The following is a 23,225-nucleotide window of genomic DNA, read 5'->3' as shown; positions in this document are numbered from 1 at the left end:
CCGAAATTACCTTATTCAGCAATGCAAATTCAATTGCTGAATCAAATGAAAAATTTTTTTTGCCTTATTTCAATATTTTTTAAAAAGCGAAGTTTCACACGATTTGATTGTAAGTTGAAGAAACATAGTGTGAAAAAATGACGTACGTAACATGTCTGAAAACGCAAAGTTTAACACATAAAAAATGAGTTAAAATTTTAATCTATTAAAATAAATTATAATTGTATTATTAATCTTTTGAAATCAAAGACTGGTGGCTTCAAAATTAGCATAATATAAAAGAAAATTAATTATTAAAACAAAAGGTAACTCAAAAAAACTTCGGATTTTAAAAAACGAAAAAAAAATAGCTTTAAAAACATTTTAATATGTGATTTTGAGTCTACATGGTGAGTATAGGTACGTAGATCAGTCAAAATAATGTATTTCAATTAAATATTTCTTAATATAAAACTCAAACTAAGCTTTTAATAAAAATTTTATTGATTGTCAAAAGTTCTATAAAAAATAAAACCGATATATACTTTTTTACAAATTAGTTTTATTGTTTTCCTGAAAAATTTATTTTTCCTGATAAATCCAATTTTTGATATAAGTTCAATTATTGTAAATCTGACATAAAATAACTTATTCAGCAATACAATTTTAATTTACTTAATATAATTTTATTAGCTGAACAAGTTAAGTCGGCGTTTAATCGCATTTGTTTAAGGGAGTCTAAAGACGCCTACAAAAATGCTAACATAACTTATTCTGCTCAAAAAATGTACACAAAGTAAGGCAATACCCACTTCGCTTCTATCATCGCATTGATATTTCAGTAGAATGCATCGTCTTATTTGAATGAAATTTGAAAAGTAACGCTAAACATGGTAATTTTTTACCTTTCGTGTTGATAATCAACTTTTTTTTTTTATAATATATTAACTTATTCAGTTTCAGTTTTTATTATTTTAAGTAAGTTTCAAGTCATTATCTCATGTTGAAATTATAAAAGTTGTCAAAAAATTAAGTAACAATTTTTATTGACAAAATATTAAAAATATCAAATACATAATTGAATTTTTAAAATTTAAAATTCAACAAAATTTTTAAATAAAAAATTAATTTTAGATTTAAAATTTTCATCAAAACAAAAACACTGGAAAAATAAAAACAAAGCGATGCTTTGTTGCTAAAAATTAACAGTAAAAGCGAAGTGTGTATAGGGTTAGCATAATTATTCATTAAAGCGATGACTGTCAAATTGCTATTTTTTTGTCTTGTATTGTGGCAATACTGTAATGTAATGACTTTTAATAAGAATTTTGAAAATAAATATTTCTTTTTAAATTAGTCAAATTGTGACAGCAGAAATGTTAAGAAGTTAAAAAATTTAAGTGAGCTGGAAATCGCTTTGTTAGTTTTGTGTTTGATTTATGTGTCTAAATATTTATAAAAAATATAAATCAAAGTTAATTAAATAATTGTTTAAAATTTTATGAAATATCTATAATTGTTAAAATATATTCAAAAGGTAATTTAACATAAAATGTGTTTTGAAAATGTTTTAAAAGTGAAGAAAAAATTTACAAATTTCCACCATATTGTTTGAGGCTTGAAATATTTTGTAATACGTCATCGTTTATAAATAAAACAAACTAATAATGAAAAAAGGAAAAACTTCTACTGAAAATATCGTTATTTTCAATAAGAATAAAAAAATAAAAAAAAAAATCTAACCTAAAACAAAACGAAAAATAAAACAGGTCATTCGTTTATTTTTCCAAGGTTAATAAAAGAAAAACTGCAACTAACAAAAAAAAAAATTAATTGTAATTTAACTGTAAAAAAAATGTTCTTAAAATTTTCTTAAAAAAAGAAAAACATGAAAGAAAATGTTGAGTTGTAAAAATAAATTTGCGTTGTAATTGTTGTGTTAGGCGTTGGAAAAAATTAAATCAATAAAAATTTTTCAAATTAATCTATATAACATGAAAATAGTTTCAAGGTTTTTTTTTTTTTTGAATATTAAATATTTTTATTTTAAATATAAAATAAATAATGTTGTGTTTGAAATCTTAAAGTAGAATAAGTAGCGTTTTAAAAATACAATAAGAACGCTTAGATGAAGTTCGAAGATAAAATATATTTTAATGTACAACTATATATGTACATATGTATGTATATTTCAATATATTTTATATAAATACATAATACAATAAGTATTTACATAAAACACAACATACAAAATATAAAGAAATTTTCTTCAAGTTGGTAGGTAGTCGATTGTATATAAAATTAAATTTATAAAAATTTTCTGTGCGTGTGCTTTTTTATTCTGTTTTCATCAAGATTCTTTTCTTACTTTTTGTATACATATCCATATATACTGCATAAAGTATAACCAAATTTCAAGAATTAAATACATAAATGACTCACGCATTTATTTTAGCGCAATTTTTATCACGTGTATTGTGGAATACTGGAATGTATTGTAAGTGGTAAAAGTAGGTATACTACCTACCCATTCTTAGTTCTTTATCTACTCATTTGAAATTTGAAGGAAGAGTCTACGTAAAAGAAGTTTAAGAATAAATCGTTGAAGTAGGTAGATTTGTATTAAATATAAATAGCCATACATACTTATATTATGCAAGCGAGTTAACTGGAAGCTACATATCATATAAAATGTTTATGTTTAGAAACGGTATAAACATTATAAAATTCTGTATTTATTGTTCCTAGATATTTAATTAGATTTGCTAGAATTATATTTTCCAAACATAAATTTTTGTACAATGTTGCACTACTCCTATTACTTTATACATACCTATATGTTTATAGCATATATTTTAGAACGTTTTGCATAGGTACCAATATAATGCATTTATTTACTTAATCAGTTACTAAGCGATTATAAGCTTTTCCGTTATTTAGTAATGGTGTAAAAGCTGATTAAATAGGTGTATAATCAAAATTTTTTATATGCACAAAAAATGAGAATGATTTTTATTAAAAATTATAAAAATTATAACATAAGTAATATTAAATAATTTATTATTGTATTATACTTAAGCTTACAATTCAAATGCTTCATATCAAATAAAGTAAATTGAATTGGTTATATGAATGTTTACATATAAAAAATTCAATAAAATAATATTATCTATTCAAGATAATTATAACTACTTATAATATTTTAATAAAAATCCACTTACTATCCCCCTAATTTGAATAATTTAAGAGAGTCTTATGTAATATTTGAAGAATTGTAATCAAAGCTATCAATTCAATTTCAAATGCTTAATGTTAAATTAATTTACTGTACAAAATGAAAGAAAAAAAACTCTTCTAATTTTATGATTTTTAAAAACATTATAGCCTATTTATCTATTAATTGTATATATTTTGTTTTCGTTTTTTAATTTACTTTTAATAGAACATTTTTAAATTTTTGGCCTTTTCCCTGTATTTATGAAAAAATACTGTAAATAATCATTTGCATTTAATAGTTTGTAAAACATTTGTACAGTGGTGGTAGAGTAAACTTATTCAATAGAGCCGCCATCTAAAAATATATAAAATATAATATTATTTTCAAACTTGAACAAAAACAATAATCTTGTTTTATATTTTCTCTATATTTACTTTCAAAATACAAAAAACCATTAGTACCCATATGAATAAATTGAACACAGTCAAAAAATGAGGAAAAAAAAACAAAAAAAAAATGTTTATTTTAGAATTTTTTTTATGCAAATAAACTTACATTTACATTACAATGACTTTAAAAAGTTCAATGATTTTCATTTTCTATAGCTAAGTAGTAATTTTTTTTTTTTTTGATTATGTAAAAGAATTCATTGTGCCATTCTCTGTAATCAAAAGTTTAAATATACCAAATTTTTTATGATGATTTTTTCAATTTGATTTTTATAATATTTAGTGAACTAAATATAAATTTTATACATTTTTAAATAATTATTTAAATTTTTAATAAAATTAGGTTAAATATTTTAAAAATTTCTTAATTACCAGATAATGTAATATGTGACCTGTATATTACAAGTATGTATGTGTATTATGTACTTGCATACGTAGAATTTGTATAATAATTTTATTTTCTACATTCCTATGCATTCTTTAAGCAAGCGAGAAAAACAAAAAACAAACCGGCAAATTTCTTAAATAATTCATTGCAATTTAGTGTTAGGGCAACGCTACATAATGAATATAAAAAATATTTATTATTAAATTTTGATAAATGAGATTTATCTTTCAGTTTCTTTTCCTTTTAATACAAAATTTAAAAATAGAATTATAATAGAAATAAAAATAAATTGGAATATTATTCATGAATCAGATCGGAATGCATTATTGTGTGCATTATAAAAACGAAAAGCAGAAATTTTAATAGAAATTAAAATGAAATTTTTATTTAATTTTTCGTTAAAGAAATACCAACAGTAGCAACTTGCTTGTTTATATTTACAAGCAAGTCATTGGGATTGTTTCAATTAATCGTCATGCCATCATTAATATAATGTTATCAATTAATTTTATTCAGATATTCAAGAATTAATAATTTTCACTGGTTGTCTTCATTTACGAATATGTAGGGTACTTATAATTTGTAATTCATATACACTAAGTCGTCGAGATACAACATTTTTGATTCCAGAAATTTATGTCGTAAATCGAATTGTCGTTTGAGAAGGAAAAAAAATGTATTAAAACAAAAAATGAATTAGACAAACTATTTTATAATGTGAATCACCTGTTTTTTAAAAAATGATAACAAAATTTAAAAAAAAAAGACAACAAAATATTATAACAAAATTTCAATAGCCAAAAAAATTCAATTTTGTAACAAAAATAAATAAAATAAAATCTGGTTAACTTGATATACAAATAGGCATTACTTCAATTCGTATTTTTAACTAGAAAAACCTCATTATTGAAGTTCTTGCTTTAGATTTGTCTTATAACTACATTCGGTTTAGATTTTTATTAAAAAATCAGTAAAATTTGTTAAAAAAAAAAACAATTTTTTTTTAATTTTTAATGACGTGTCAGGAACAATTACGCAAACAGAATAAAAACGGTTCAAAATTATATGATGTCGTAACTCGAAATGTCGTATTAGAAGATGTCGTATCTCGAGGACTTAGTGTATAATTAGTGTAGACAATTTAATTTACGATTTAATAAAAACTTATAAGTGTGTATGTAAGTACCAAATTATCTATGCCAAAAGAATATTTTTTTCCCAGGCGTCAAATGAAATCTTATGTTACCAGAAACAAAATAAATTGGTATCTACTAGCCAATAGTTGTACCTACACACAAATTTATCTTATTCATTGTTTTTTTTTTTTTTTAAAGTATTCTTTTTGTTCAAGTAGAATAAGTAAAAGACATAAAATGTAATTGGGTTCATGTAAGTACACACATATTGTGTATCTTGTACATAGTCTAGTTATATAAATATATTTAATACTTATATGTATTATTTTCTCAATTGAATGGATGAATGGGAAGCTCTCTAACTGATTTCCCTTTTCTTTTTTGTTTTATTGTGTTAAAATTCTTTTTGTATTTATTCAAGAAATGTTTTTTTTTATAACACTAATAGCTCTTTCACTTTTTGTCTTTTTAGTATGGTCATTTTATGAATAAATTTTGGCTTTTGTGCTAGCTTGCATATTATTTAAACTATATAAATTTTTTACTGGAAAATTAAAAATTATAATTAAGTGGCAGTTTTGAAATAAAAAAAAATTCTTACGTTTTTTAAAGTGATTTTTTTTTTAATATAATATTTTTTATAATTTGAATTCGTTTATACGGTTACGTACGTATTTTATTTATAATTGATTATTCTTACCAAATTTGAGCATATACAAAATTATAAATATTTATATAGATATATAATATATACATACATACGTGTTGTATATATTATATAAGTTGTCTATTGTTTGATAGTGAAATTTTGATATAATAATCGAGCTTAAAATAAATATTGCGATAAACTATATTCTTTTTGCTTTTTTTGTTTCATTCAAATATGACTAAGTCATATTTTTATTATTTGAAAATATTGATTAAATTCTTATAATATTTAGATGGTTATAATTATTGGCCGGATATTTTTATTTTAGTTACAATATAAATTGTACATCTTATCATTTAATTTTGATAAAATAGTTTTCTCTAATCTAAGTAGATAAAGAAAATTTGAGCATTTACAAATTTATGTATATCTATGTAATTAGATAATTTACAAATAAATTATGAATTAAAGCTCTAATATGTAAACTGTAAGCAGTAAAAATGAAGGATTCTAAAAATTTTGGGTTTATTTTTTTTGATATTTTTTTTTGCATCATGTTTAAATACAAGTGAGGGGTTCAAACATTTAAAAAGCTTTAGTTTAATTTGATATTTGCGTGCATTCGTACCTGATGTTATATTTTCAGACTAAGCACATAAAATAATAATGGCACAGCCATAGAGTATTCAATTTTCCTAATTGGCAAGATAATTTGGTTTCAGGAGTTTTTGTAATTTTTTAACAAACTTGACGAAGGTAAATACGTGCCCTACATATATGAACATGTAGCGCTGCCCATTTTGTCTCATTTCATTATAAATTTGACTTTCGCGACTATTCCAAAAGCAACTGGGTATGCACATTTTATTTATATTTATTCATAGTTTACGTCAAGTACTTATAATAAAATGCTTTAATAATATAAATGTTTGTAATTTACTCTGTATTTATAACTTCATGTAAGTGCTTAATAAGTGCTTTAAAAATTGCAAGAGAACATTGTTAATTTTAAGAGTGTTTACTATTTTTAATCGATTTCCATTAAAAATTTCTTTATTCTTAATTTCAATTTTTTTTCTTTTTTTCTAAATTAAATAGAAATTTAATGTTGAATATTAGAATCAAATATTTAGTTTTATTTGTATTAATACAAGTAGATAATTTAATTGTATGCACGTGTTTTTACGTTGGAATATCAGTCTAATTTGGATATTAAAAAATTTTATTTCATAAGAAAATAATTGCATATTTTTTTATTCAAATTTTAGTAGAAGAAAATTAAGGGTCCATACTCAAAAGTCCAAACGTCTACGTGTAGTTATGACGCATAGTTTTTTTTTTTTATGAGGGTACTTAATTGTCCTCATTTCCTATAAATTCAGACACAATACATATTATAACAAAATTTTCAGTACCTAATACTTATGTGTTAAATACGTTTGTGTTCAAAATCACTTATTTTAGAAATTTTTAGCAAAAATTTTTAAAATAATTTGTTATTTTTTATTTTTTTTGAGAATTTAATGAAGGAAAAGAGACATAATAAATATTTGTAATTGTGTTAAAATATTTTAATTTCCTATTTTGAGATCAAATTAAGTAATTAACAGATGTTATTGTACTTATTAGAAAAGCTTTTTTTTTATTAATAAATTTTATTGTTGTTTCTGCAAAAAAAAAAATACATATATTTTTTCATTTAAAATTTTAGGCAATTTATTTTTATACATATTTTAACGTTAAGTACTTAAGTGAAATAAAGTGACCAGGTTTTGAATACAGAAAAAGACAACAAAAAAGAAAAGAGGATACTTACAGAAACATAAAAACTTATTCTAATTTTTTGAAATTCAGTTACTTATGAGCATATGCAATAAGCAAAGACACTGTTTTTTTTTACAAACCCATATGAGATCCCGGATAAAAAATGCCGATTCCGAACATAATTTTGTACTCTCTAGTATAAGCGTTTAAGAGAACTTGTTATTAATCCAAATGGAAGCTTAATTTTTAATAAAATATCGACGAAAAAACATAGTCGGTTACGAAAAAGGCAACAAAAGACTTTTTTTCTTAAGACAACAACAAAATGACAAATTGCATGAGAGGGTTTGTTCGTTTGAAAATAAAAGGGAGTAAATGGCAACCTTATGCAAAGATATCTTTTGTTTTTATGATAATGCCCTATTTTCAACTGAAAATTGATGAATCATAAGCGTTAATTTATATCAAAGAATAAATAAAACAATAAAAAGTGATGTGGCGGTTACAATTTGAAATCGAAATTTAAAATTAAAGAAAGAAAGCAAATGAAATTAAAAAAAAATGGGTTACAAAAAAATTGTTTTCAATATGCTCCAAATAAGTACCACATGCATGTATGCATATGTGGTAAATTTTCTTAAGATCAGAAAGTTATTAAGATGTTTACTTGTAGCAGACTTACAATGCGATTTAACTAATTTTGAAGTTTTTATTGAAAATGGCGCTATATATTTGAATATTTTTTCATGAAATTGAATTGAAAGATGCTTTGGAAGTTTATGACTGGAAAATTTAATTTTATTTTTATCGTCATCTTGAATTCAAAATATGACATCTGTAAAAACTCCAATTGTATATCAAAATACATTTTACTTTTGTAATTTTATGTTTTATGTAATCTTAATCATGATATTTGCAGACTTGTAATTTGTACCAGTTGAAATTAAGTTATAGTATTACAGCAATATTAGGACAACATAACTTTTATTTGTATTGAAAGTAAAAATTTACAATTGGTTTTAAGAATAATTTGAGCTTTACAATCAACCGGTTTAATAATTGAACATCTAACTAGTTAATTTATTCTAACACTTATGCAATTATTAAATGCTTTAAATATGCATTTGTGCTTACCTAGAAATATTTTAATAAAAACTTTACAATATGTTTACATACACTGAATTTGTATTTAGATGGACATTATCCTATGATTTTCAATCTTTAAAATTTCTAGTCTACAACACAAGAGCTCCTATTATTGTGACGCACATCATTAATGTACGCAATTAATTCGTATTTAAGAAATTTGCGGGGCAATAGAACACTAACGAAGAGGGAACTGCGACATATAGATTATTAAATTTTTGTTGTAATTTGTAAAAAATGCCAAAACTTTGGCATATATTTTACTTTGGCAATTACCAGAAAAATTTATTTTTAAAAAAATTTTTTATTTTAACGAAAAAATATTTTAAATTAAATAATAAATTCAAAATTTATTATTCATACATGTTTATTCTTAAATTTTATTATTTTTGTTTTTTTTTTAAATAAAATTGTTTATGTAGTTAATGTGCTTATTTTTTGTATATAAAATATGTTTGTATAATAAAAAGGAAATTAGTTACATAAACATTTTTTATAAAAAAACATTTTTTAATTTTTTTTAATATTCACCCTTTTTAACTTAAAAAAATTAGTTTTTTTTTTTTGTTCTTGCGAAGATAGGCAAATTTTCTTTTAGAAAATTTTTTAATTTTTGTATATTTTATTTGATTTATTGTAAACAGGTAAACTATACAGTAGAGTCTTAATAAATTGAAAGAATTTTTGAATTAATTTGAAATTTTAATTTTTGGAAAAAAATTTCAATATTTCTTTTACTTAATGTACCAAAAAATTTATTTATTAAAATTTTAATTATGAGCGGGTCGGGTACTAGGCTTGTGTGGATTGTCACTTATAAGCGGACCGGGTACAAGTACCGTAGAAACTTATTCTAGACATTTTTTTATTCTTATTATTTCCAAAAACTTGTTATTTTTTAAGTAATAGGCCCCTTAAACTTTTCATGTATCCGGATGTATTCATTGTATATTCGCCAGCTACGCAACATTGTTGCCCATGCTAGACCGCTCGCTCATAATGTGTTAATAAACAAAATCAGAACTCGTTTGTTGAATGATTTTTTTTTGTAAAATGATTAAATTCGTAAATTCTAGAGAGTTTTACAAATTCTTAATCTTTGTGATTTTAAGATTCTGTTTGGTAAGAAGAATTTTCTGAATAAATTTAAATTTGCATTTAATTAGTTCTACAATTTCGATAAATTCTCAATGCTAATTAGAATATTTTAAGCAAAAATGATTCAAAATATTATGCTTTAAATTTAATACAAAAAAAAATAAATTTAAAAATTTTATGATGTAAACTGCACATTTTCTTGGCGGTTTCTGGCAGATGTCAAGTAAAAATTTTAAAAATATATACGATTAATTTTTGCTTATGTGTTTTATAATCACGAATTTTGTTTTCTCTTAATTCCATGCTCTTCAATGAATTCCTATACTTAGTTAACTAATCTTAAGAATTAATTTAATTTTTACTGTATACTCACTTAAAAATACATACATATTTATAAACTTAACCTATATGATAATATAACCATCATGTATCTATAGATAATATTTGAATATTGTTAAGTATGTACACACAATGTTATTGTTTGCGTACCGCCAAAAAAAAAAAAAACGAATTTAAGAATGACGTAATTTTGTATTTTTTTCACGTTGTTTATTTTCGGTTGTTCTTCCTTTATTTTTTTTTTTTTTTTTTTGAAAGTTTTAGTAGAACAACATTTTTTTTTTGTTTGGTTTCTTTATGAATGCGCCTTCGGACGTAACGAACTTTTTTAAATATACGTTAGCTAATTAGTATCTTACATACAAAGTTTTATTTATTAACAAAGCTTATTATGTACATACTTAGTTGTTATATACAATATATTCTAAAATACTACATGTATACGATATTTTGTTAAATAAGGTTATGTAAATAAAAATAAGCTAGCTAGCTAGTTGGAGCTATAATATGACTGCGACGCTTTTTGTTTTTAATTTTGTATTAGTTTCAAACTTTTTTTTTGTTATTTATATTTAATTATTTCTAAGTGGAAAAATATTGCGAAATTTTATATAAAAGCTAAAATATATATAAAAAAATAAATAAATAATCATAATATTAATGTGTGTGCCAAAAAATATTTTTATATTTGTGTGCATACTAAGTATATGTACTTACAATGGTTGTATGAGAGAATATATAAGTAACAGAAGAAAAAGCTTATATTATCGAACAGCTTGTTAGCTAGCTATTAGTGTCTAATCGTGTAGCCGTATAAGATTTATAAAAAAAAATTTTTTTAAAGGTGGGAAAAATGTTTGATTCAATTTTTAACAGATTTCAAGTATTTTTTTTTCTATTGAATAATTTTTTTTTTTGCTTTCAAATTGTTTTCGTTTTTAGAGGTTCATTTCGATTTTATTCAAATGAATCACGAGCTATTAAAATTTTTAGTTGTATTGTTATTTAAACACCAATACTTTTATATTTTACATTTTAGATATAAAAATGAAATTGCTTTAAAAAAAATTTTTTTTTTAATTTTTATTTTAAATTTTCCCATTTTATTTTGAAGAGAAATGGTTTTGTGTTAAATTAAAGTATTTAGTTTCGAGGGTCGAAAAAATTGAATTTTATATCTTTTATATTATACAAGATCTTGTATGCGTATCTGCAAATTGCTTATATACTGGTAAATTTTATTTGGTATTTGTAAAATAGAAAATTTTTACATAATTAAAATATTTTAAATAATAAATAATTTGTATATAGGTATATATAAAAAAAAATTTTGAATAAATGTGCGTACATATACATTTCATGCCTAAAATCTATTAAAATATTATAGCACATTTTAATTATTATAATATATTTATTATTTAATATAAGGTTAAGTTAACCTTGAATTAATAATGTTATATAAAAACATAGAAATCACGATTTAAGCAATTAAGAATTTCATGAATTTATTAAAGTTTTAAGACAATAAATATTTATTTTTATTAAATCAGCAGTTATCGTATATAATTAACAGTACTTATCAAAATTAAATGAACACTGATGTTTTTCCATAATCGCATAAGAATTAACATTTATTTGGGAAACAAGCTGTACAAAAATATGAGATTTGCCTAAAATTAATTTTGATTTTTAAAGTTAAATTTTGTTTTGAAATAAGTATGCAAATTGAGTTCGAAATTATTTAATAAAATACACATTATTTTTAATTATCAAGTTAATTGACTTTTTTTATATGAAAATACGATTATAAATAATAATTATATATATACATTTAAACTAAAGTTCTACATAAATTATATAAATTATATATTATTCATAATCAATTTCATAATTAAGTAATTTTAGTATTTAATTGATTTGTGTCTACATGAGTCATTTAATTATATAATTTTATATTACTTGAATAAATGTACGCACTTAATAATTTTTATTAAATTTTTTATAATTTCAAAAAAAAAGTATTTATGTACGTGCTTTTATTTAATTCTTGAAAAAAAGAATTTATTAGTTTTAATAATTCTTTTGTTAATTGTTGTCACTATTTGGTTTATTTTAATATTGTTTCCTAAATTGTAATAAAATAGAATAATACAATTTTAGAATTATTAATATTAAAAATTCTTTTAAAGCTTTATAAGAATTTTATTAATTGTTTATTATGATAATGCACCTTGACTCACAATTAGATGAATCCATTGCGCACCGCGACCAAGTATAAGTAGATATGGTGCTTAATCCTAGTTCAAAAAACACTCGTAAATTTTAAGATTGGAAAAATGCTCTTCCTCTATAAAACTTAAAATATTGGATAAAAAACCCGTTACTTTTCTCAGTAGCTTCAAAAAACATCATAATTAATATTCAGTGCATGTTTCGTGTTGCCTCCCCGAGACCTACATATTTTTAATCTTTAAAGCTTTATAAAAATTTAATGTTAATAATCTAAATAGAAAATTTCACTTACAATCTACTTAATTATTTTAGAAAAACATTATGTTATATTTAATAAGAATACTTATTTAAAAACAAAATAAATAGTTAATGTTGTTTTTGTTGACAAGGTTCATCATACACATATATCAAGGTTAATTAATCATTTATGTACAAGGAATTATTAAATACAATATTTATTTTAATCATTTTTTTTATGTTTTTATTATTTTAACCTTATATTTTATGAGTTTCATAAATAAATATGTTATTACTTATATACTATAGAATTATATGAAATATTCAGTGTTGTAAATGTTACAACTACAGTTGTACAAATATATAATATACATATACATACAAAAAATTTTTGTAATTCTAATTTGTTACATAAAATTCTTATGTATATCGTATATAGTTTTTGCTATTTTAATTTTATTGCAATTTTATTAAGAATTTTGTGTATATAAAAAATAATCGTAAACAAATATTTTCTTTTAATAAACGTGCTTATATTCAATTTTAATTTTTTTTTTTTACAACGGAATTAAATAACACAAAATTCTTTTATTTAAAAAAAAAATATGTTATACGGGTGCATTTGAGGTTTCTGTTAATATTTTTTTTTTTTTAAAGATACTTAAGTGTGTAATTAATGATAGTTGTAATTTTAGTAGTAATTAATGATTTTTTAATAAGGTCAATGGTAGCTTCAGTTCTGTGGTCTAGAATTAATTTCAATTTAAATTTAAGAGGGTACAAAATATTCAATTTTTATTTTTTCTTTTATTGAAGTACGTTACAGTCGAATACGAGTTTAAAATTTTTAAAATTAAACTTTTGAAAATCAATACCGTATATTATATTAACTGCATATTTATAAAAATTAAAATGAATTAAATTTTATAGGAGATATAATTTAATAACTTGCTCTTTTATTTAAGCATAACGTATAAAATATTTTTTTTACGATATTAGAATTTTTTTTTTTCGATATTACGATATTAGAAAGTTATTCAATTAAAACTTACCGTATTGATTGTAGTATGTAATCAACGAATATTTTTGGAAATTTTATATTTTAATTGTGCTTGTTGAAACAATTAACTAGCGAATGTTTTGTCAATATCAGGGTCCGAAAATCATTGCTTTGGGAACTGTTAAAATTTAATTTGTATAAAATCAATATTATTTGTCTACTATTTAAAAATATGCAAGAAAATTTTGTAATCCATTATAAATGAAATAAATTCAAATTTGCATTCTTTTTTTTTATTTCAATTAAAGAATTCAAGCAGAATACTTATAAAAAATTATTAAAAATTTGACACTATGTGTATTTAATATTATTTACTATAAAATAACAAGTTTTTCTTGACTTAATAAATTACATTTCAGGTAATTCGATATAAATATTAATATAAAAAATTATAAAAAGGTGTAACGCAATCTTAAATATTTTCTTTTGTGCATCTATATTAGCTAATATTTAAAAAAAAAAATTTATTTTGTAATGCATTTTTTGTATTGTATGCAAAAATATTGAGATTTTTTCAATTTAATATTAAACATTTACTTAATCTACGAGTAAGAAAAGATTTTCTTATCAATAAATATTTCACTATCAATTTCTGGTATATGAACCAGAACCGACATTATTTATAGTCTAAAATATATTTAAAATCCAAAATTATTAATTGCCTGTTAAAAAAAAAAAAAACAAATTTTTAATTTTTTTCAGTGGAAACTTAATATGTTCTACACTCATTGTCATTGTTTATAAATTATACCATAAAATTTCTCTTCTTTTCTAAAATAATTTACATTCGCTTACTAACAATTATTGTAAACTTGGTTAAAAAAAATTATAACAAAAATCTAACTATCATTAAAAATTAAAAGCATAGTGGACATTTCACGAATATTTCAAATTGTAAATACTAAAACAATATTATATATCGTGTTATAGGAAAAAAATATTTCTAATGTGAAACTTGTGCGTGTGTGAATTAAAATCCATATGTATATTTTATAATATAACAATTACTTGTAGATATATTAATAAAAAAAAACCTAGTCCCCCTTACAAAATAAAGTCTACAACGGTGGAGTAAGGTAAAAACAAAAATGTTAAAAAGAGAATGTAAACAAAACCACATTACATTATCAGCATAACTTGTTAGGCGCGTTTTATTTGTTCTCTATATTCACACAATATTCACATGAATGTAGATTGTACCAAAAAAAAAAAAAAAAGAGTTATTTTTTTCGTTCGCATTCATAAGAGTTTTGTTGTCGTTGGCATTCATAAAAAATTTTTTATGTAGACAAAAAAAAAATATTTGTTTTATCTTTCTCAATTTTTAATTAAATATTTTAAATTTCTTGGTCTTTACGGTTTAAGCACCTCTAGCATATATTATTTCTGATGAAAATACAAATTTTAAGAACAATTTTAGATTTTATATATAGATAATTATAATTTGAAATAAATTCATTAGAGAATTATTTTACATTCAATAAGGTGGTAACAGTAACTTAAAATTTATTTTTACATTTCATTTAATAATATATTTAAAAATAATTTTTTATCTTTCTTTTTAATTTTAGATTCTTTGTTTTGTTCCATTAAATATTAAAATCAATGGATGAGTTGCCCATAGATACGAGATCTCGTTCTCGTTCTAAAACACCATTTTTACGTTCAAATTGTGATCATGAATTATGTACACACGTTAATGATGATGACCCTGAACATCATCACCATCACCATAAAAAATCACCTATATTAAGCCAGAAACATAAACAAATTTCGTAAGTTTATTATTTTCATAATTTTATTTACATACTTTTATGTTCTCTAAAATATTTTTAGTACATTAATTGAAGAAGAATTTGAAACAAATAGACCTCAATCACCAACAAAAAGATCATCTATTAATCAAGTAAAATCTGTATTAACAAAAGTTTCATCAGCACGTACAACATCAGATTATTCATCAAATTCAAGTGAAGATTTAAGTACAAATACTGATTCAACACCAACATTATCAGAAATTCAACCAACAGCCCATATTATGTATAAGAATCAAAATCAGATTAACAGTCAAAATAAAAAAAATTCAACAATTATTACAACAAGAACAACAACTACCACAACAAGAACTGGAAGAAATATTATTTCAAATGGCCGTACAGCAATTAGTCAGCATGGAAATAAAACAAAAGAGGTATTACAAAATGAAAGTAATACAGAATTTGAAGAAAATTCAAAAATTAAAACAAGCACGCCTATATTGTCATCTAATTCAGTAAGTAAGAAAAAAACAACGTCTAGATATGTTGATAGCAGTTTTAATGGCGATATTAGTGATCCAAATCATCCTGCTTATAAAGAGTATATAGCTGCTGGCGAATATTGGAAGTAAGTGCATAAATTTTTTTATATTTAATTTTTAAGTGTGTTGGCTTTTTGTATTATTTGTTTTTAATTTCATGTTTAATTTCTTTTAAGGAAATTTCCTAAAACTGATTACACATACTCTAAATTATCATCACATCGTCGGGAATTAGCGCCTGGGGTTGTTGCTTTCCCAAATATGTCAAGAAGAAGTTTGGAAAAACACAATGAACGTATCACTTATATGCTTGAGAGAAATCCAGATCAAGCAGAAAGTATCAGAAAACGTTTTATTGAGACATTATTTTCAAAAAATCAGAGAATTGAACGTAAAACAGAAGATGTCAATCAATTATTATATGATTCGCAAGATGAAACGGATCTCAATGAACAAAATCAATACAATTATATGCGAGAAGAATCATATATAAGAAAATTTATAACAAGAATTGTTTCAATATTTTCTATCTTTACGAGTATTTTTTCTGCAAAAGACAGGAAAGATCAAAGTTATTTATCTCGAACTGGAATTCATGGAAGTCAAGCAGGTATAATACTAAGATACCTATTGATTTTTTTTTAATAATTCAATTAAGAAATATTAAAATAGTTTTTGGATTAATTTTACTTTAAAATTTTTGTTTGATTTTAGGAATTTTATCCAGAAGCACGAATGCCATTAAAAATGCCATATATTCAATATTCAGCGCGTTATACTTAATGATTTCTTATATACTTTATCTGGACACTTGGTTATTACGATCTTCAAATGCTGATGGAAGAAAAAAGAAAAGATTTTTATTGCTGTTGTTGATTTTGTTACCTTTGTTATTATTGGCTGGTGAGTATACTTATTAAAAAATTTTTTTTTTAATTTTTTTTTTTTGTTTTCTTTATTTAGAAAAGTAATTATTCTTAAAAGTTACTAATTTGTATTTTTCTCTATTTTTTTTTTCCTTCTTCTCTTAATATTTGTTTTCTTTTCTTTCCCCAATATATTTCCAATATCTTATCAATGAAATTAAATGAAAAGGCTTTTATTACCATATACATCCAAATGAACCATTTCCTCCTCAAGTTTTGGTAGAATATTCACGGAACATTCATATTCCCACAGTTAATTTTTCATACATAATTGATTCGGAAAATATCGATTATATCAAAGCTGGCACTTATGAAAAACTTGATAATTTAAGATTATGGACAGAAGATTATTTTGAATATTTAAAAACGATTTCAAAAAATGTTGCAAGTGAAACACAGAAAATTGTTATGGAAAATTTTTCCAATTAAATAATTTTATGTGAAAGCATTTTTATTCATATATATATATATATATATCATTATATATAAGAAAATGTCTTGGTACAACTATTTAATCTGTTTGCAATCTTTTTAAAAACTATTAATTATTTCAATAGTAATTAATACTTTTTAGGTATAAAGTAAATCATACTAGTAGAAAATAATTATTGGAAATATTAAATTTAAACAAACAAAATAATGAACAAAATTTAATTTTAAATATTTTATAAGTTTAGGTAAATTTAGTGTCGAAAATTGTTTAATATTGACTTTCAATTTTATGAAACTTTTAAGAGCAATATTATATAGATAATACAAAATTGTATAGATACTATAAAATAAAATGAACAAAAAAAAAAAAACAAAATTGTGCTTAACCCACCTCTTCAAAAATTATAGAAAATCAAAATATCTGGTATTTTAGAAATATTCGTCACATTTTATCTCTTGTAATTTAGGCTATAAGAAAATCTTACATTTATAAATATAAATTTATAAAATTTGCCACATTTTTGTTTAATAACATTTCATTTTGAAGATTAAACAAAATTTTTTATCGTGGTCTTATTTGGTTTAAGTCATTTTTACAGAAAAAATTTTTTTAATTAATATTTTTAAAAATTATATGAATGTAGTTGCATATTTTTTTTTTCCTTAAGTTGCATAGTTTAACTTAATTCTAAATTATATATAATTTTTAAGAATTGTTTTAAAATTAATTTAATTTAAATTCTAATTTTGAGTCATTTTAATTATTAATTAGTTCAAGATTTTTTTGAAAATTTATTTCTAGTAGAATTTGAGATGCAAACAGATTAAATTAATTTTACATTAATAATATTTTTAGGTATTGTTGAACCATAACTTAATAATTGAATATTGTGTATTCCTTTTTTTTTTTACACAATATTGTAATTATTGTGTTATGTTCAATTTGTATACTTATCAAACAAAATAAAAATGTTATATATTTAAACCCGCTCAACGAAATTACTTTATATTGAAGATTATTCCAAAACAAGTAAATATTTAAAGTTAAAAAAAAAATAATTAAATAAAATCTTCCAAATTTTACATGATTCATATTTTAAATTTGAGCAATATTTGAACAAAACTGGAAGATATTTTAAATTTCAAGCAAATAAAAACAAAAAAAATATTTTATATGTACATACATATGTTTGTACATAATATACAACCACATTTTTAAATTTATAATAAATAAATAAAAAATTACAAATCTATCCAAATTATTATACAATATTAATATCATGTCCGAAATATAATTTATAGGAGTCTACGAGTTATCCGTATTTCTAAATTTTTGCTTTTTTTTTTCTTTAAAGTCGTAATACAAATAAGGACATTTATGTACGTGTATGTATTTAAAAAATAATTTCTAATAATATTAAATACATTATAATTGTATGAAAAATGTCTACATTTACAATGAAAACGTGTGGTGTGAATCAATCAAAAATTTCCATTCAAAATCCTTTTTTCCTTTTATTTCCTGTTATTTTTTCTTACCTTTTTTCAATTTTAAATAGAATTCCAGATTATTTTATTTTGATGCGATTTGTAGTTAAGAAATTTTTTTATCGAATCTGAAAAGATACAAAGAAAATTTATACTTAAGTACAAAATTAAATAGAAAGCATACCACAGGAGAAGGATAGAGTTCAACTAAAAAAGTGTTTTTAAGAGTTTTGTTAAAAAAAAAAAAAAGGAATAAATTCCAAAAAACAAAAATTAATTTAATGTTGAAAAATAATTATAATTAAATGCAATATTGTAGTATATTAAAAAAAAATAATAATTAATGTAGAATGTAATTTTCAGCATTTTGAAAAACGCAAAATGAATATTGTTTTAATTTTTCAGTTTTTATATTTGAAATTGATTAAGTATTTAAATCAAGTTGTAACCATATTGTTGTAAAGTTAATTATGAATTTGTTTTTTTTTTTAAATTTTATTCTTAATTATTAAATTTTTGTCATTTTTATAACAAAAAAGTTTTTTTTTTTTCTTTTAATTTCATAAATAAATTCTGTATTTTGATGTATTCGTAATAAAGAAAAAAAAAATGTAGTTTTCTTTTTAAATACAATTAATGACTTTTTTTTTAATTTTTTTTTTTTTGTAATTTCAGGTAAGTAGCTATAGAATAAAGAAAAACTTAGAATAAGAAAATTTAAATAGCATTTATTAAAAACACTTAAGATTAATCCATCTCTATCCTTCTTCATGATTATGTTTATGTAAATTCTATTTATATTGTATCTTAAAATTTTTATAGAAAATTTTTTTTACTTAAAAATATATTCTAATTTTATTGTTACCCAAAATTAGTAGAGAAAAAAAAAAGGAACATTTTTAGAAAATTTGAAATTTCAGCCATTTTTTTTTTTTTTTTCAAATATCAATAAGATTTCATGAATTCTCTGATAAAATTAAGGTTGTGAAGAAGGATTGAGTGGCAAAAAAAAAACAATTCTTAAGTGTGTTTCGATAATATATTATTATTTAAAATAAAAAATTTTAAAAAATTTTCAACTATTCCTAAAATGAATAATTTTAGATTAACCAAATAGAAAAAAGTTTATAATATTTAAAATTTGTTTTCCGATTGATTAGTTTCTAATTGCATGATTTGCGACGATGACCTGAAGTGAATTTTATAAAAGATAAAATCTTAAAAATTGATACGTAAAAGTATAGGTTTGTATAGTTTTTATGTTTTTAATTTATATTGAATTATAAATTAAAAAAAAAATATATTGTTTGTTATTAACAAACACAAACCATTTTAGTACATAAATTTCAACTAGTAGCAATTCGATAGAATAAAATTTTTCGTGAAATTAACTAACATAATATAATAAATAAATAATTATTCTGTAATTTATAAAATAATAGTAAAGTTGATTAAAATTGTGATGTATTTAAAGATTGAAATTCAATTATTTCTTTTTTGTTATTTTGAATTCATTACAAACATGTTTTCAAAATTTGAGTAGAAAACAATTCCATTTTACTGTGGATTGTTATACATAGTAGATTTTAAATTTATTATAGATTATTTTTTTTTTGGATTTAATAGATATGCTTAACGTATTAATAATTACATGATCTAACTTAAAGAATCATTATCTCAATAGCATGAACATCAAATATAATAAATTTTTATTAAATATATTGTTATAAATTTTCAATCAAAAATGTTTTTTACAGCTTGGAAACTTTTAGATGAAAGAGAAAGAAATTTACTTATATCTCGTTATCATTCTTTAATTCCATTTTCTTTAATTGGATTGCAAAGTACATTAAACAATTTCAAATCTAATCTTAATTCTTATAAATTTTCATTTGGCTGGCCAACTTTATCAATTTTTTCGAATGATAATAATTATGCATCTATTACAAATAATATACAAAAAACATTAAATCCTGAAGAATATGATAATTTAATTAATCATATAAATAGTTATGTTCAAAAAATGGTAGTTCATGAATTAAATTTAAATAAACAGAAACGTAATGAAGAAATATCACCAGAAATTGCGTCATATATTGCAAATTTAGTTCAAGAACAAATATTCATGCACTATGGCAATGTGAGAGAAACTGATCTTAAAATTGAACCTTATGTATTAACTGATGCCGATATTGAAAAAATAATAGCACAACTTCAAGTAAAATTATCAACAATGAATTATCCTGGTCCATTAGTTTTAACAAAAGAAAATATAGAAGAAATAACAAAATTAATTCAGCATAATATTCATGTTAACAATCAATATTTGAATATAGTAGAGAAAATAAATATTGATGATTTATTGTTAAAAATTTTGGAATCACCAAAATTATCTGAATTCATTGATTCACGCATATTATTAATGAAACCGATAGAGGAAACTCTGCAATTCAAAATGCAGTCTAATCTAATGACAACTGATAAGTATAAAGAGTTGTTGCGGAATCAACAAAAATTGATTGATGAATTAAATGAAGAAATTCTTTTTGTTAAAACAAATTTAGTTGACAAACTTAATGAAAATAATGATTTATATTTATCAATTTCCTTATTACAAAACGCTCAAAATGAACTCACTGAACGTTTGAGGTTACACGAAATAAATATCAATGGTCGTTTTGATAATCTGTTAGCTGAAATTGGAGAACGATTGGCTGGTTTAAATGATAAACAGTTTTCATCAATTAATAGACAAATAAAACTGAGTCTAATAGAAATTTTAGGTTATTCAACAAAAGATAATGGTGAAATAAATTTAGATGAAGTCGATTTGAAAAATTGGATACGTAATATGTTTGTAGCAAAAGCAGTTTTAGAAGACCGTTTAAATGAATTAAGTCTTAAAATTGACAAAAATATAAGGGATGAAATTGATAAATCAGGGGCAATTCTTTTCGGTGACATAAGTGAAAAATTGAAAATTGAAATTCTAAAAGCTGTTGAAATTCGTCAAAAAGAATTATTATCTGCATCAGGTTCAACAATTGATATTAAAGGAACTAGTTTAGATGAAAAAGAAATTAAGCGTATTGTTCGTGGCGTATTAGCGGTTTATGATGCTGATAAAACTGGAATGGTAGATTATGCTTTAGAATCAGCTGGCGGGCAAATTTTATCAACTCGCTGTACAGAAAACTATCATGTTAAATCTGCACAAATATCTTTATTTGGATTTCCATTATGGTATCCAAGTAATACGCCTAGAACAGCTATATCACCATCAGTTCAGCCTGGAGAATGTTGGGCTTTCCAAGGTTTTCCTGGATTTTTGGGTAAGTTTTTATTTTTTTTTTTATTTTTAAAATTGTAATGAAAAATGTATAATAAAAAATGCAAATGTAAAATTGAGTAATTTTCAATTTCTTAAGCTAACATCCGATATGTATTTAGATGCATGATATTTTGTTAATAAGTTTAATAAGGGCTTTTTTTTTTTTATTTTAAATATTTTAATAGTTTTGAAATTAAATACAATGATATTCGTGTCAGGATTTTCATTAGAACATATTCCAAAAAGTTTATCTCCTAGTGGAAATATTGATTCAGCTCCGAGAAATTTTACAGTTTTGGTAAGTTTTTTCTAGAGAATTATAATTAAAATTAAATAAGTTTCTTCTTTTAAAATAGTCTTTTAAAACTTATACTTAATTAAATTTCAATCACTTTATTATTTGTTGCTTTTGTAGAGTAGAATATTAAAATTAAATATTTTTTAAACTTTGTTAATAAATTTGAAAATTAATTAATATTTTAGGGTCTCAATAGTGAAAATGATGATGAACCAGTTTTATTTGGAGAATACGAATATACTGATGATGGTCCTGCTTTACAATATTTCAGTGTACAAAATAAAAAAATCAATCGTCCATTTGAAATTGTTGAATTAAGAATTGAAACAAATCATGGAAATTTGGCATATACTTGTTTGTATAGATTTAGAGTACATGGCAAAATATCGAAAACGTGATAAAAATCATAAATAATTTCAATTAATCAATATTTTATTTGATTAATATTCTTGCCATTCATGAAGTCACGACAAAAATTATGTGTCAAATAACTTTGATTTAGATTTCATCTTATATTTTGTTTTATATTTCCTTTTTTTTTTTTTTAGGTTTTTCTAAATGTAGATATGTATGTTACAATATCTAAATATTTTTTTTTCCTTATTTTGATTTACACTTATTTATATTATTTTACATTAAATTATAAAAAAAGTAGGATAGAAGAATATTAGTAAGAAATTGTACCAAATGGTTGTCTAATATAATTCTACATTAACTTTTTGTTTAAGGAAAATATTATTATTGTAAGTTAGAAACC

General features: G+C 21.9%; 1 protein-coding gene across 1 annotated transcript; it reads left to right on the top strand.

Annotated features, from left to right (window-relative positions):
* The first annotated feature begins 1,356 nt into the window (after positions 1–1,356).
* LOC129610017 (klaroid protein) lies at positions 1,357–23,006 on the top strand. Its single transcript, XM_055522322.1, has 8 exons — positions 1,357–1,516; positions 15,266–15,469; positions 15,531–16,079; positions 16,170–16,603; positions 16,708–16,896; positions 20,597–22,171; positions 22,356–22,468; positions 22,654–23,006. The coding sequence occupies exons 2-8, from the start codon at positions 15,300–15,302 to the stop codon at positions 22,864–22,866; spliced, it is 3,243 nt and encodes a 1,080-aa protein (XP_055378297.1). The 5' UTR covers positions 1,357–1,516; positions 15,266–15,299; the 3' UTR covers positions 22,867–23,006.
* Positions 23,007–23,225: the final 219 nt, after the last annotated feature.

This window comes from Condylostylus longicornis, unplaced genomic scaffold (genome assembly GCF_029603195.1).
Source record: "Condylostylus longicornis isolate FDR11 unplaced genomic scaffold, ASM2960319v2 ptg000043l, whole genome shotgun sequence".
NCBI classification, from domain to species: Eukaryota; Metazoa; Arthropoda; class Insecta; order Diptera; family Dolichopodidae; genus Condylostylus; species Condylostylus longicornis.
This window is presented reverse-complemented; position numbering and strand designations above follow the sequence as displayed.